This window comes from Herpailurus yagouaroundi, unplaced genomic scaffold (assembly GCF_014898765.1).
Source record: "Herpailurus yagouaroundi ecotype Mexico unplaced genomic scaffold, PumYag 207, whole genome shotgun sequence".
Taxonomy (NCBI): domain Eukaryota; kingdom Metazoa; phylum Chordata; class Mammalia; order Carnivora; family Felidae; genus Herpailurus; species Herpailurus yagouaroundi.
Genome location: NW_024412438.1, coordinates 4,970,861 through 4,982,448, shown reverse-complemented (window position 1 = coordinate 4,982,448; position 11,588 = coordinate 4,970,861). Strand labels below are relative to the sequence as shown.

The 11,588-nt window shown below is 57.0% G+C and overlaps 1 protein-coding gene across 1 annotated transcript in view; it reads right to left on the bottom strand.

Annotated features, from left to right (window-relative positions):
* Window positions 1–11,588, bottom strand: part of SHE (Src homology 2 domain containing E) — a 29,476-nt gene that overhangs the window by 7,241 nt on the left and 10,647 nt on the right. Inside the window, exons 2-5 of the mRNA XM_040452355.1 lie at window positions 11,198–11,584; window positions 8,815–8,941; window positions 1,455–1,748; window positions 446–605 (exon numbers count right to left, since the gene is read on the bottom strand). Coding sequence (XP_040308289.1) covers window positions 446–605; window positions 1,455–1,748; window positions 8,815–8,941; window positions 11,198–11,584 — 968 coding nt within the window. The remainder of the gene's footprint in view (window positions 1–445; window positions 606–1,454; window positions 1,749–8,814; window positions 8,942–11,197; window positions 11,585–11,588) is intronic.

The following is an 11,588-nucleotide window of genomic DNA, read 5'->3' as shown; positions in this document are numbered from 1 at the left end:
ACGCGGGGCTCGAACTCACGGACCGCGAGGTCATGACCTGAGCCGAAGCCGGACGCGGAACCCACTGAGCCCCCCAGGCGCCCCCAAAACATATCATTTGTAATGCACTTCTGGTGGGAGCTGCATAGCCTGAACTAGAGATTCTGCTTCACGCTCAGAAGAGACACAGATTTGGGTAAACGCGGATCACAAAACGGATCAGGCACGAGAGGGAGCTAACGGGGCTGGTGTCACTGAAGAGTTTTCAGTCCACACGGGTGAACGAAATTTGAAATCCGGCTCCGGGATGCAGTGCCCTTTCCGCTCTGCACAAATGCAACAGGCTTCGAAAACAGGTGTTCGTTAAGCCCCACCCACCAAGTATTCACGAGCAAAACTCATCGTGCAAAGTGCCCCCGCCCGCAAAAGCTCCGGCCACCCTTCGTCCCCGAGTGCCGAAGAGACTCACGGCTGCTTCCCCAGCGGCAGGGCCGGGTCCACCTTCTCGCCCTCGCCGTGCTCGGAGGCGGCCGGCTTCAAGACCTTGGGGGTCCAGCTCTTCTGACGGGGGTGCGGCCTCACCGCGTCCTCCTTGACGGAAGGTCGCTCAGAGCCTTCAAACTGAACTGGAAAGAAGGCTCGTTTAACACGGAGGCCACAGGGGTGGCCGGGGCGGATGCCAAAGCGGCAGCCTCGCCTCGGGAAGGAAGCCCCCTGCGCCAGGGCTGACGCGTGCCGACCACCCAGGGTGGGGTGCGTCCTGGGGGCCTCCAGAGTGCGCCTAGCGTGTACTTCTAAAAACTTTCAGTAAATTTAGAATAAAAGATAAGAGCGTATCACTCTAGGAAACCAAAAAAGCCGCTTTTACTACGAAATAACACACAGATCAACCTGGAAACAGAAACTACGAACGGCGCCTTGGACGCTACGCCACCGAGGCCGCACGGAGCAGAGACACGAAGGAGCGACACGCAGCACGGCAGGTGGCCACGGGGTTGACGGAAAACAGGGCGGAAACCGAACTCCACTGAGCCTGCGTGTGGACCACGCCGGCACCACCAGCCTGGCTTCGCTGGCGGAGGGAAAAAGACACCCGGCTCTCCCCAATCCGAGGAAAAAGAGGCTGTCGGCCAAACAGAGGGAGACCACCTTTCACACCGAGCCCGACCGCCCGCGTCTCCTAAGCTATTCTGCACACTCGCGCCTCGAGGAGGGGCCCCTGCAACGCACTGGACCCAGTGCTGCCGTTTCCTCAGTGGGACTTTCACCAGGCGTGAGGGGCGGCCCCGAGCAGGAGCCGGTAGAAGCCGCTCCCGACCTGGCGGCTCGAGACGTGTGGGGACAGAGCAGTGGCCACGCGGGCGTTTCAAGCCACTGAAGGCACTCGGCGCCCAGAGTCTCAGGCCTCCGGGGCTCAGCCTCGCGTGGCCTTCCGGCCACAGGAGATGTTCCCGGAGCCTGGGGGCAGCCCTCACCTGACAGGGCCCTGGCGATCTGATCCTTCTTCCACTCCCAGGGCTGCTCGTACTCGGCCGCTGGCCTCTCATCCCCCGCGGGCAGTCGTGTCCTCCGCTCCTCTGTCCTGGGGCCGCCGTCCGTGGGCTCGTAAGGCGTGTCGTACAGCTGGGGGGGCTTCCCCAGGAGGTCCTTGGAGCTCCGTCTCTTGGCTGACGTCTCCGATTTCGTGCCGGTGTCGCCCGCCTCGCAGGGACCATCCAGCAGCTGAAGAGCCTTCACCAAGGGATCCTTGGAACCTCGGCGTCGGATTTCTGGAAAACACCCGTACGTAAGACCTCGACGGCGGGGTGCCACGGAAGCCAGTGACCAACGCGCTCCCGCCTCCCGCTGTCCGGGGAAGGCGGCAGAGAACAGCCACACTGCCTCCCGGCCCAGATGCGAAGGGGCCGCCTGTCCGTGCAAGGACCTACGGCTCCTCTCCAGGCACCCGGGCGGGCGCACCATCCGGCCCGACAACCAGACGTCACCTGAGGACAGGCATCTCGGGGCCGCGTGCAGCCTGTGGAAGGAGAAACGGCCACAGGAGACCTGCCCCACAGCCCAGGGTCCACCTTCGTGGAGGGCTGAGGCCACAGTATTTTAATAAAAGTCGACGGGCCGTTACGTTCTGCACTGGGCCACACGCACCGAGGGAAGACAGTTACGTGCACAGGACAGTTCCTGACTCCTAGGGGGTTTCAAAACACTGAGGAAGCTAGACACGTTCACAAACAGTATGTGGCGGGCTAAGAAGTAAAAACGACCGCTAACGTCACGGACGGTGCACTCTGTGGCTTTCACAACAGCCCTGTGAGACGGGTACTGTGGTTTCCTGATGTTACAGAAGGGAAAGCTAGCCACAAAGCTCAAGGCAATTGTCCTCAGCAGCACGTGGCAAAGCCGGGACGCGCTGGACACACAAGCAGGAAGCTGGGTTCTGGAAGCCGTGCTCTCAGCCACTGCACGTGGACACACTCCCTGTGGAAGATGGGTTCACCCTGACAGAGGAGGTCACGCCCAAGGGAGGAAGCTGCCTGAGGGGAGACAGGGAGGTGGGGAGCGCAGAGGGCCTGTTCCCATAGCGCGGAACGGACAGGGAAGTTCAAAGGACAGAGGCAGGAGAGGGGAGACGGTGGGGGGCTGGACAGTGGGCACGCGGGGCTCCAGACACACAAGTTTTATTTATTTACTTTTGAGAGAGAGTGCACGCGCGCCGCGGGGAGGGACAGAGAGAGACACACAGAATCCAAAACAGGCTCCAGGCTTTGAGCTGTCAGCACAGAGCCCGACGTGAGGGCTGGAACGCACAAACCGGGAGGTCAGGACCCGAGCCAAAGTTGGAGACTTAACCAACTGAGCCCCCGAGGCGCCCCAGACACACGAGTTTTAAAGGCAAGGATACACAGTTCAGGTCGTTCTGCATGTGACTCAGCTTACGTTTTCTTAGCAGGTAATAACAATTACGTTCACGTTCCGCTGGAAGCTAAGGAGGCAAAAACCAAGCAGAAGCTACGAGCCACGTGGGAAGGAGCCAGGAGTGTCTGGGACCGACCGGCTCGAGGTCCAGAGGCCTCGGCAGGCGGCGTCTGGGCAGCCCGAGCCCGTGACGTGGACGCACCATATTGTGGCTGCTCCGAACGCCCGCCGGGACGCCGCCAGGAGCCTTTCCAAGTGCGTGCACCTCAGTCCGCCTGAACCCGCTCGGGGCTCTCAACGGTCTGCGTACAAAGGGCCAGCTGCTCGGCCACGACCCCTCACGTGTGGAAACCTTACCCAGAGTCCCCTCCTCTCTCCTGCCCACCTCCCTTCCGAGTCACAGGTGCACGCTCACACACACGAAGGCTGTTAGTGCCGTGGGAACCCCAGAGACAAGGACAGGGTCAAAGGCAGAGCCGGGGCTCCCAGCTCAGGGTGGGTGGGGGCGGTGTCTCCCCCCCCCCCCCCCCCCCCCCCCGGCGTGCCCGCAGGGGCGGAGAAGGGCCAGGTAAGCGGGAGGGTCGGACGACCACAACTAACGCGGGCACGGTGACACTCGGAGAAGAGTCACTGACGGAGAGACTCGTATCACAGCGAGAGCAACAAATGAAACTTTGAAGGGCGAGTGACGGTCAGGACGCTAAGTTCAGAACCACAGTGTCGGTTCCCAGGGCCCGGCCACAGCCGGCTCCAGCCCCGCGTGTGGGGGTCCGGGCGTAATGGGTCTGGGGTGTGGGGGTTCTCAGGGGAGGCTGAGCCTGAGGAGCACGGGCCCGCCTCCGGTCCCTGTGCCCCCCATCCGAGCGCCTCCTGCCTGTCCCCGTCCCGGGGTTCTCCTGGAGCCAAGCCCTCCGTGTCCGAGCGAGCAGGCTCCGGCTCCGGGGCCGGGACGGGCGCTGGCGCAGGTGCGTCTCCATCCAAGCCTCTCGACCTTCAATACTGCGCCTCGTTTTCACTACTCTAGATGAAATTATGGGGAACGACATCCCCACTCCGTTCCTGGTTCAGTGAAGATCGGGCTGGAATTTTTTTAAAACAATGTTTCTACAGAGCTAAGAAGAAGGAAAGAGAAGGCAGGACGGAATTCAAAGCACGAACCTAGAAACTGTAAGTTTCTGACCAAACCGCAGGCTTACCGTCAGTTTAGACGGTGACCCTGCCCCAGGTCCTCGCCTCAGCTCAGCCCTGCCCACAAGGAAATCTCAGTGCCCGTGCTGAAACGATGTCAATGATTAGGGTCTCGAGTGAGGCCGGGGCACACGGGAGTCCCTGGGAAGCGCTCCTTCCCGGGTGGCCCGGGGGGCGGGGAGATCCGAGAAGCACCATTTAATTAGGGGAAAGAGGGCCTGAGCGGTGGCCCTGCGAGGGAGTCGCCCTGCACTCCGTTCCGGCACCTGCTGCCCCCAGCCCGAGGCGCCACAGAAACAGAAACAATCACCCAGCGGGCCGACCTTCCCGCTGGAGAACGGCCCTGACGTGCAGGGCTGGCTCCGGGAGGAAACGGGCCTGAGAAGGAGGAAACGGCGAGAGGAAGCTACGCCCCGGCCCCGCTGATAGAGGCCTTTACCTCGGACAACAGACCTCGGGGCCTGCAGATACACCCCACCCTCCAGGCTGCCCGCCCTGGCTCAACGGCTCAGGACCAGGAACAGGACCAGGACTTCCCCTCACTAAGTGCAGTGCAACCGGCGGTGAATGGTCCGCTACGCGGGTCCAGAACTCCCTGTGAAGACCCAACTCTCTCTCCAGAGTGTCTAAATAACGGCCGAATTTACTGGACGTGCGCGCACTAGGCGCGTTACAGCAGCACGTCCGTGAGGCCCGGTGAGTGGCGACACACAGGTCAGCCCCTTCTCGCAGGGACGTAGACGAGGCCGCGTGGCCTCAGTGGACCTGGGCACTGCATGCTCACTCTGTGCCCCAAAGATTTCACGCAGAATGTTCACAACATTTCTGTAACGCACCTGGCCCCCAACCCGTCTCCCAATGCTTTCAAATACGCTTACAAACTGTTTTCCCCTCAAAGATGGTTTTAGGCACGGGTTTTATTAGTGCTCAAGCTTTTGATTTAAAATGATTTGAATATTTTAGGGGTACCTGGGGGCTCAGTCAGTTAAATGTCCGACTTCGGCTCAGGTCATGATCTCGCGGTCTGGGAGTTCGAGCCCCACGTCAAGCTCTGTGCTGACAGCTCAGAGCCTGGAGCCTGCTTCGGATTCTGTGTCTCCCTCTCTCCTTGCCCCTCCCCCGCTCACGCTCTGTCTCTTAAAAAAAAAAAAAAACTAAGTAAAAATAATAATGCAAAAAAAAAAAAATAAAGGAACATGGAAATAAAAAACTTAAAAACTTAAGTTAAAAAACTTAAAAAGATAAAAATGATTTGAATATTTCCCTATCAAATAAGTCTAAATACCTGAACAAAAGCACATAAAATTGAGGAACCCTGAACTTTAGGTTTCACAAGTAAAGTATAGGCAAATTAGATAAATCAAAGTCTTCTATTTTTGTTTTTTTCCAGAATGGATTTTTAAAAATGTTTACTCATGTTTGAGAGACAGAGAGAGAAAAAGAGAAAGAGAGAGAGAGCACGAGCAGAGGAGGGGCAGAGAGAGAGGGAGACACAGAATCCGAAGCAGGCTCCAGGCTCCAAGCTGTCAGCACAGAGCCCGACGCGGGGCTCAAACTCACAAACCAGATCGTGACCTGAGCCGAAGTCGGACACTCAACTGACTGAGCCACCCAGGCACCCCTCCATAGAGGGTTTAATGGACACCCCAACAATGAGGCTCTCCTTCAGATTTGACTATTCAGGGGCACCTGGCTGGCTCAGTTGGTGGAGTGAGTGACTCTTGATCTTGGGGTCGTGAGTTCAAGCCCCACGGTGAGCACAGAACTTAGACAGGCAGACAGGTATTGACCAGTGCAGGTGAACAGCCTGGTGCCTCCACTCTCCCGCCGAGCCACGCAGACACGTTGCTGAATGGTTCCAAACTCTCGTGTCCTCACTGCCGGCCAGACTTCCAACACCACTGCACGGGCTGCGGGGTCGGCCAGGTAACTGGTGGGCCGGGCACCAGAGCACCACCACTGGAAGCAGTTCCCACACGGAACGCGGGCGGTCTCGGGGATGAACACCCTTCCTGGGCTAAAGGTTTCACTTGAACGCATCGTGCTAAATCAGCTAGAATATTTCTGCCAATTATGTAGCTAAAATGTTGCTGTCACCTTAGCCGAACAACGGAGAGACTGACACCGATACCACCGTTCGTAATCTAATTTTTTTGAACAATCCTTGGGTACGTCTAAGGGAGGATTTATTTATAAACTTCACTTACGTTCAATGACACGTTTTCTTGTCTGCTGGTGTCGGGTCTGTCTGCCTCTTGGGAGGCGAGGTCAGTCCATAAGGACATGGGTCACGTGGTCTTGTTTCTGGTAAGCCCGGAGCCCAGCACGGGGCCAGGCTCGAGTACTTGCCTGAGAAGCACTTGCTGGAGGTGCTGACATCTCAGAGGGCGTTAACGCCGGGCGCGGTCCCGCCATCTCACAGGACAGCAAGGACAGGGGCTGGTGTCCTCACCATCTCCTAAAAATGTGAAACTAAAGAAAATTCTCTAACGTTTTTCAAGAAAAAGGAGCCGTTTCTGAGATTGCACAGGACAACCAAGCACATAAGGACCAAACTGAACAAAAAGGCAGAAGGTTTAAAAAAAAAAAAAAACCAGCAGCAAATCTTTTATTTCCAGCTTCCGATAAACTCACTTCCTGTTATTCTGTCCAGCTGTGGAGCCCACGGGTAGAATCAGAGGTATATTCTCTGCACTGACTGAGAAGGTGTTTTGATACATGTTTTAAATGAGGTTTTAAAATTCACGGATTCTCTACGACAAATAAGCTATTAATATTGAACAGTCAGTAATTCAAATGTTTAGTAAATTTGAATTTATTCTCCAATTGGATATATTAATCTTGTACTCCTAAATAAACGTACTCACATAAACTGTAGAACAGAGCCTGGCACTTAACAAATACTTGAATATTAAATGTTAGCTATTATTATTACGTTTATTTCATGTTGGACAATTTGGATTTTTCCATACAACCTTCTTTATGAGCCTGAGCGGAAAGGTGCCTCACTTATGAGTAAGATTTAAAAAACAATTAATGTTTATTTATCTTTGAAGGAGAGAGACACAGAGAGCAAGCACGGGAGGGGCAGAGAGAGGGGGAGACACAGAATCTGAAGCAGACTCCAGGTTCCGAGCTGTCAGCAGAGCCCGACGTGGGGCTCGAACCCACGAACTGGGAGATCATGACCCGAGCTGAAGTCAGACGCTTAACCGACTGAGCCGCCCAGGCGCCCCAATTATGTGTAAAATTTAAAGTGCTTTTCCTACGTCATTTCAAACGTGTCCCGAGGCCACGTGGTGGGGGAAGCTGACCACCCGACCCGGAGGAGATCTAGGCGCTACTTTCTGCTCTGTCTCTTACAAAGTCAGAATCTCTGATTCTGTAAAAGGGGAAAGGGCTGGGGTCTCTGAGCACAGTCCCGTGGGGATCATGGCATTTTCCTACCATTAGTGTGGCTCCACAAATACCGACCGGGGACAGTACAGATAAACTACTATTCTGGTTAAAGAGAAAGAAACGAATAAAAACCAAAAAGACAAAAGAAAGAAATCAAAATTAAGCCTTAAAAAAAAATCTTTTCCCTCAATTTTATGTAAATCTTTTCCTCTATTCCTTTGAAGCCTCTGATATTTTTTAAAATTCTGACTAAGTTCATTTTCACTTCCTTTCATTCACAGATTTCATTAGAGGTCACAGTCCAGTGACCTTCGGGGTCGCAGCCCGGCCAGGGTACACCCTCCCCAAAGCGCAGCCTTATCTCTGTAAGCAGGCAAACAGGACGCGGCCCCCCTTTCCTGCTGTAGCTCGTTTTCATCCTGAAGCCTGTCTTGACCCGTCCAGGGTGCCGGCTTCCCTGTGCTCCCCCCTCCGGGCCGTGGCTCCGCGCCTGGGCTGCCGGCTTCCCAGTCTGTCCCGAAACGGGAGCCACAGGCTCTGCGTGTGGCCCGCGCGTCCCTCCCCAGGCACGAAGCGCCCAAACAAGGGTGCCTGGGGTCAGCCCTTAGAAACACATTTTTCCTTACGGATTAAAGAGCATTTAGGGGAAAACGGTGAATAAGTTATTTTACTCTAAGTTTCACAAATAAATCTAAACCACCAGCTCATATTATTTTTAAGTATCACTTACAGGAAATTGAGACAACCGTGAATAAAAGGGCAAAGTTGGGTGCTGGAGACAACAGGGACTGCTTAGCTCACACGTTAGCTCTGCCCGCGACGTCACGGGAACAGCGGACTGTGGTCTCGGGAGGTCTGAGCCACACGGCCTGGCTCACAACAGCGACTGGTGGTTAATTTTTTGCTCCCACGCTGTAGAGCTTGTCGAGAGATCAACCTTCTGCTGTGACACAGGGGACCGTGTCACGTCCGTGCTTTCTAACCACGTGAAATCCTTGAGGTGTGTTTCAGTCCCTGGGAGAGATCCCTGACCCCCCTCACGGGCGTCAAAGCGGCCAAGAAATGAATGTCAACCACCTCAACCCTGAAGGGCACGACCTGAGCACATCTGCAAACTCACAAGTGTCACTTTGCACAGAATTAGAAAGATGTCAAAGACTCTGCAGACCCTAAAGCCGAAAGATACGAAACCACAAAGATAGTTAACTGGGTACTTTGAGCTTGCTTTTGTTTCCGACTTCTGTTTTCCTGGTCAACAGACCCGATGGAACCGCGTCACCTGTCCCCCAAGCACAGGTTAGCGCCTCTCGCCCGCCCGGCGCTCTGCCCACAAACCTGTTATCATCTGCTGCGCGTCGTAGGGCTCCATGTACCCGTCATTCTCTCCCACTCTCTCTGCGTCCCTCTGACCTTTTGTCCGCGTGGCATCGTAAGGATCAGCGTAGTCTTCTAAAATGATGACCTTAAAAGAACCAGAGAGGAGAGCTGCCGGGGGTGATCACACACCGGGCGGCCACGGGATCAAAACCTACTGAAAATCTGCAGAGCCAAAAAGGTCCCCAGCCAGTCCCGAATGGATCTGCTCGTGCTGGATCGTGTCACGGGTGGACAGCCATGTGATCTGTCGGTGGCAAAACTGACCGGCAACAAGTCACCCAAACCTTGCTCGACCCCAAGCTCGTCTCCAGGTCTGTTGTCTCCCCAGGCGGTGACGCGTTTGCTGGTGGAAGACAGAGGTGACTGTCGGACTGCTCTAGCACCTTCCCTCTGACTTTGGTCCTTAATGCCAATCTGGTGGGCGACACGGGCGAAAGTCAGTCAGTCGCCCAGTGAGCACTGAGCGTCCACCGGCACCGGCGAGGCGCTGTGACGGAACCAAGTGGAACCAAGCCTGGGTCTCGTCCTTCAGCGATCTGGAACCTCCGAAGAGAAGGCTTCAGAAGTCTGAGACGCAGTCAGAACTGAACAGCACTGGGGAGGTCTAGGTTCCATAACTCACAGGCACACAGGTCTCCCCAAGCGACAGAGTTCTGGTCCGTACCTGGCACAAAAACCTCTAATCTTCCAAAACCAGAAAGGTGCCCGGAGAGGTGGCGTGTGTGATGGGTTCTAGGCTGCAGTTGCTGGCTGACGACGCGGGGAGGTTCGGGGACCACGCGGGAGGTTTGGGGACCGGAGCCTGACAGGCTCTTCTCAGGGAGGAACAGTTTTGCAGGGAGAGTGGGGGGGGGGGGGACAAAAAGCACAGCCCCTGCCCTATTGTCAGTGTGGCTCCAGAGTAAACAGCTGGGACCGTGTAAACTACCTGCTCCAGCGGAAGAGAAAGAGAGGAATAAGAACCAAAAGGCAAAGAAAGGTGAATCCAACTAAGGGGAGGCCCCAGACCTGCTACGGTCTCTGATCGCATCGGAACTCGCGGCAGAGAATCGCTTGGGCCCGCAGGGAAAGTGACACCAACAGGGAGAGACGAGGAGGGCGGGGGCCGCCTGCCTGGAGGAGGTGGCCTGAGAAACATGGGGCATCCAGAAGTGAGGCCCTCGCACCACTGCACAGCACCCCCGTCTCCGTCCTCTCACTGCCCGCCACGTGAGCCCCATTCCCAGGAACACAGACGACTCAGCCCTCGGCTGCAAGGTGCTTCCCATCAAGTCCAACGGTCAGGGGCGCCACTGGCTAACAGCTGGGTCCTTGGTCATCTTTCCACCTGGTCCCCACCCCCGTGCCCGGCGCCACAGAGGCAAGCTGTGAGTGTTTGCGGGAGGGATGAGTGGAGGCATGAAGAGAGTGCCCGGAGCGGACGCACGCCATGGGCTCCGAGCTCCCGACTGCGGCCAGGCAGGCGGCAAGAGAAAGTTCAAGTTCCCACGACAGGAAGGGACGGCCTGGGCTGGGGGCTGAGCTCTCCTCTTCCTTTCCACACAGAAGGGTGGGTTTAAAAAACAAGCAAACAAAACCCCAACTCATCGCTGTAAGAATGGAGGGGGTCTCCTCACAGGGTCCCGCTCCTCTCCGTTAAGCGCCTCACAAGGGTCAGCGCCCAGAAGCCCTGGAGCGGCGCGGGGGGGCGGGGGGGCCGGGCGGGTCCGAGAAGCAGGAAACACCTTCCCTCCCAGGCTGTGATTTCCTCACGGGCGTTTCCGGGTCCCACTCTACCCTCCGCAGCCCCTGGAGCCCTGCGCCCCTCATCCTACGCGCGGCTGCACATCACACGTTCACGGAATGAAAGAAAGGGCTGCAATCTTGGGGTGCTGGGTGAACTGTGCCTAGAACTTCCAAACCAGCAGACGGGCTGGGGCGTGCGGTCTGCATGTTCCCCAGGTTCTGAAACCCATTACCTGAGGGGTGCAGACCATGAACGTCTGAACGCATCTAGCTTTGCACATCCCCCTGGATTTAAAATTACAGCACATCCATAAGGGGGTCACATTCAACAAAGCAGGAAGGTCTCGTTCAGTTACTCTCCCAAACTGCCAACAAAATTAAACGGAGAGCACGTTTCCGCAAAGTTCCCTTTCCTGAGAACGAAGATTTTCTCAAGACGAAGAAAAGGCCGAAACGACTTTAAATGGTGTCTTAACCGTCCCCAGATGCCGGGGCGGGGAGCCCCCCTCGCCCGCCCCGCGGCCTAGAGGAGCCTCGCGCCCAGCAGGTGCTCTGCGCTCCCTTCGCCGTCTCGCTTCTGCAGGGGCAGGTGGTCCCAGGGAGGCCGCATTCTTACCGTGTCTTGCTGCCTCACGACCTTGCCCTTGTCCGGTTCGGGGCCCAGGGAGGCAGGGGAAGAGGACGCGGAGGAAGAGGCGCTGGAGCTGGGGCTGCTACTGCCGCCGCCGCCGCCGCCGCCGCAGTTCTTCTCCTGCGCGTCCACCTTGATGAGCCTGCTGATGTAGGTGCTGCAGCCCGCGCTCCTGGCCACGCCCCGGTGCGGCTCGTCCTCGGCGGCCCGCGAGTTCTTGCGGCCCTTGCCCGCGGCGGCCTGGATCAGGCCCTGCAGGCTGTCCCGGGGCGGCCGGCTGTCCCTGGGGGCGCCGCCGCCGGCCCGGCCGCTCCCCAGCTCGGCCGCCGAGTTCTTGCGGCCCTTGCCGGGGGCCGGCGCGGCGCCGCCCGCCTCC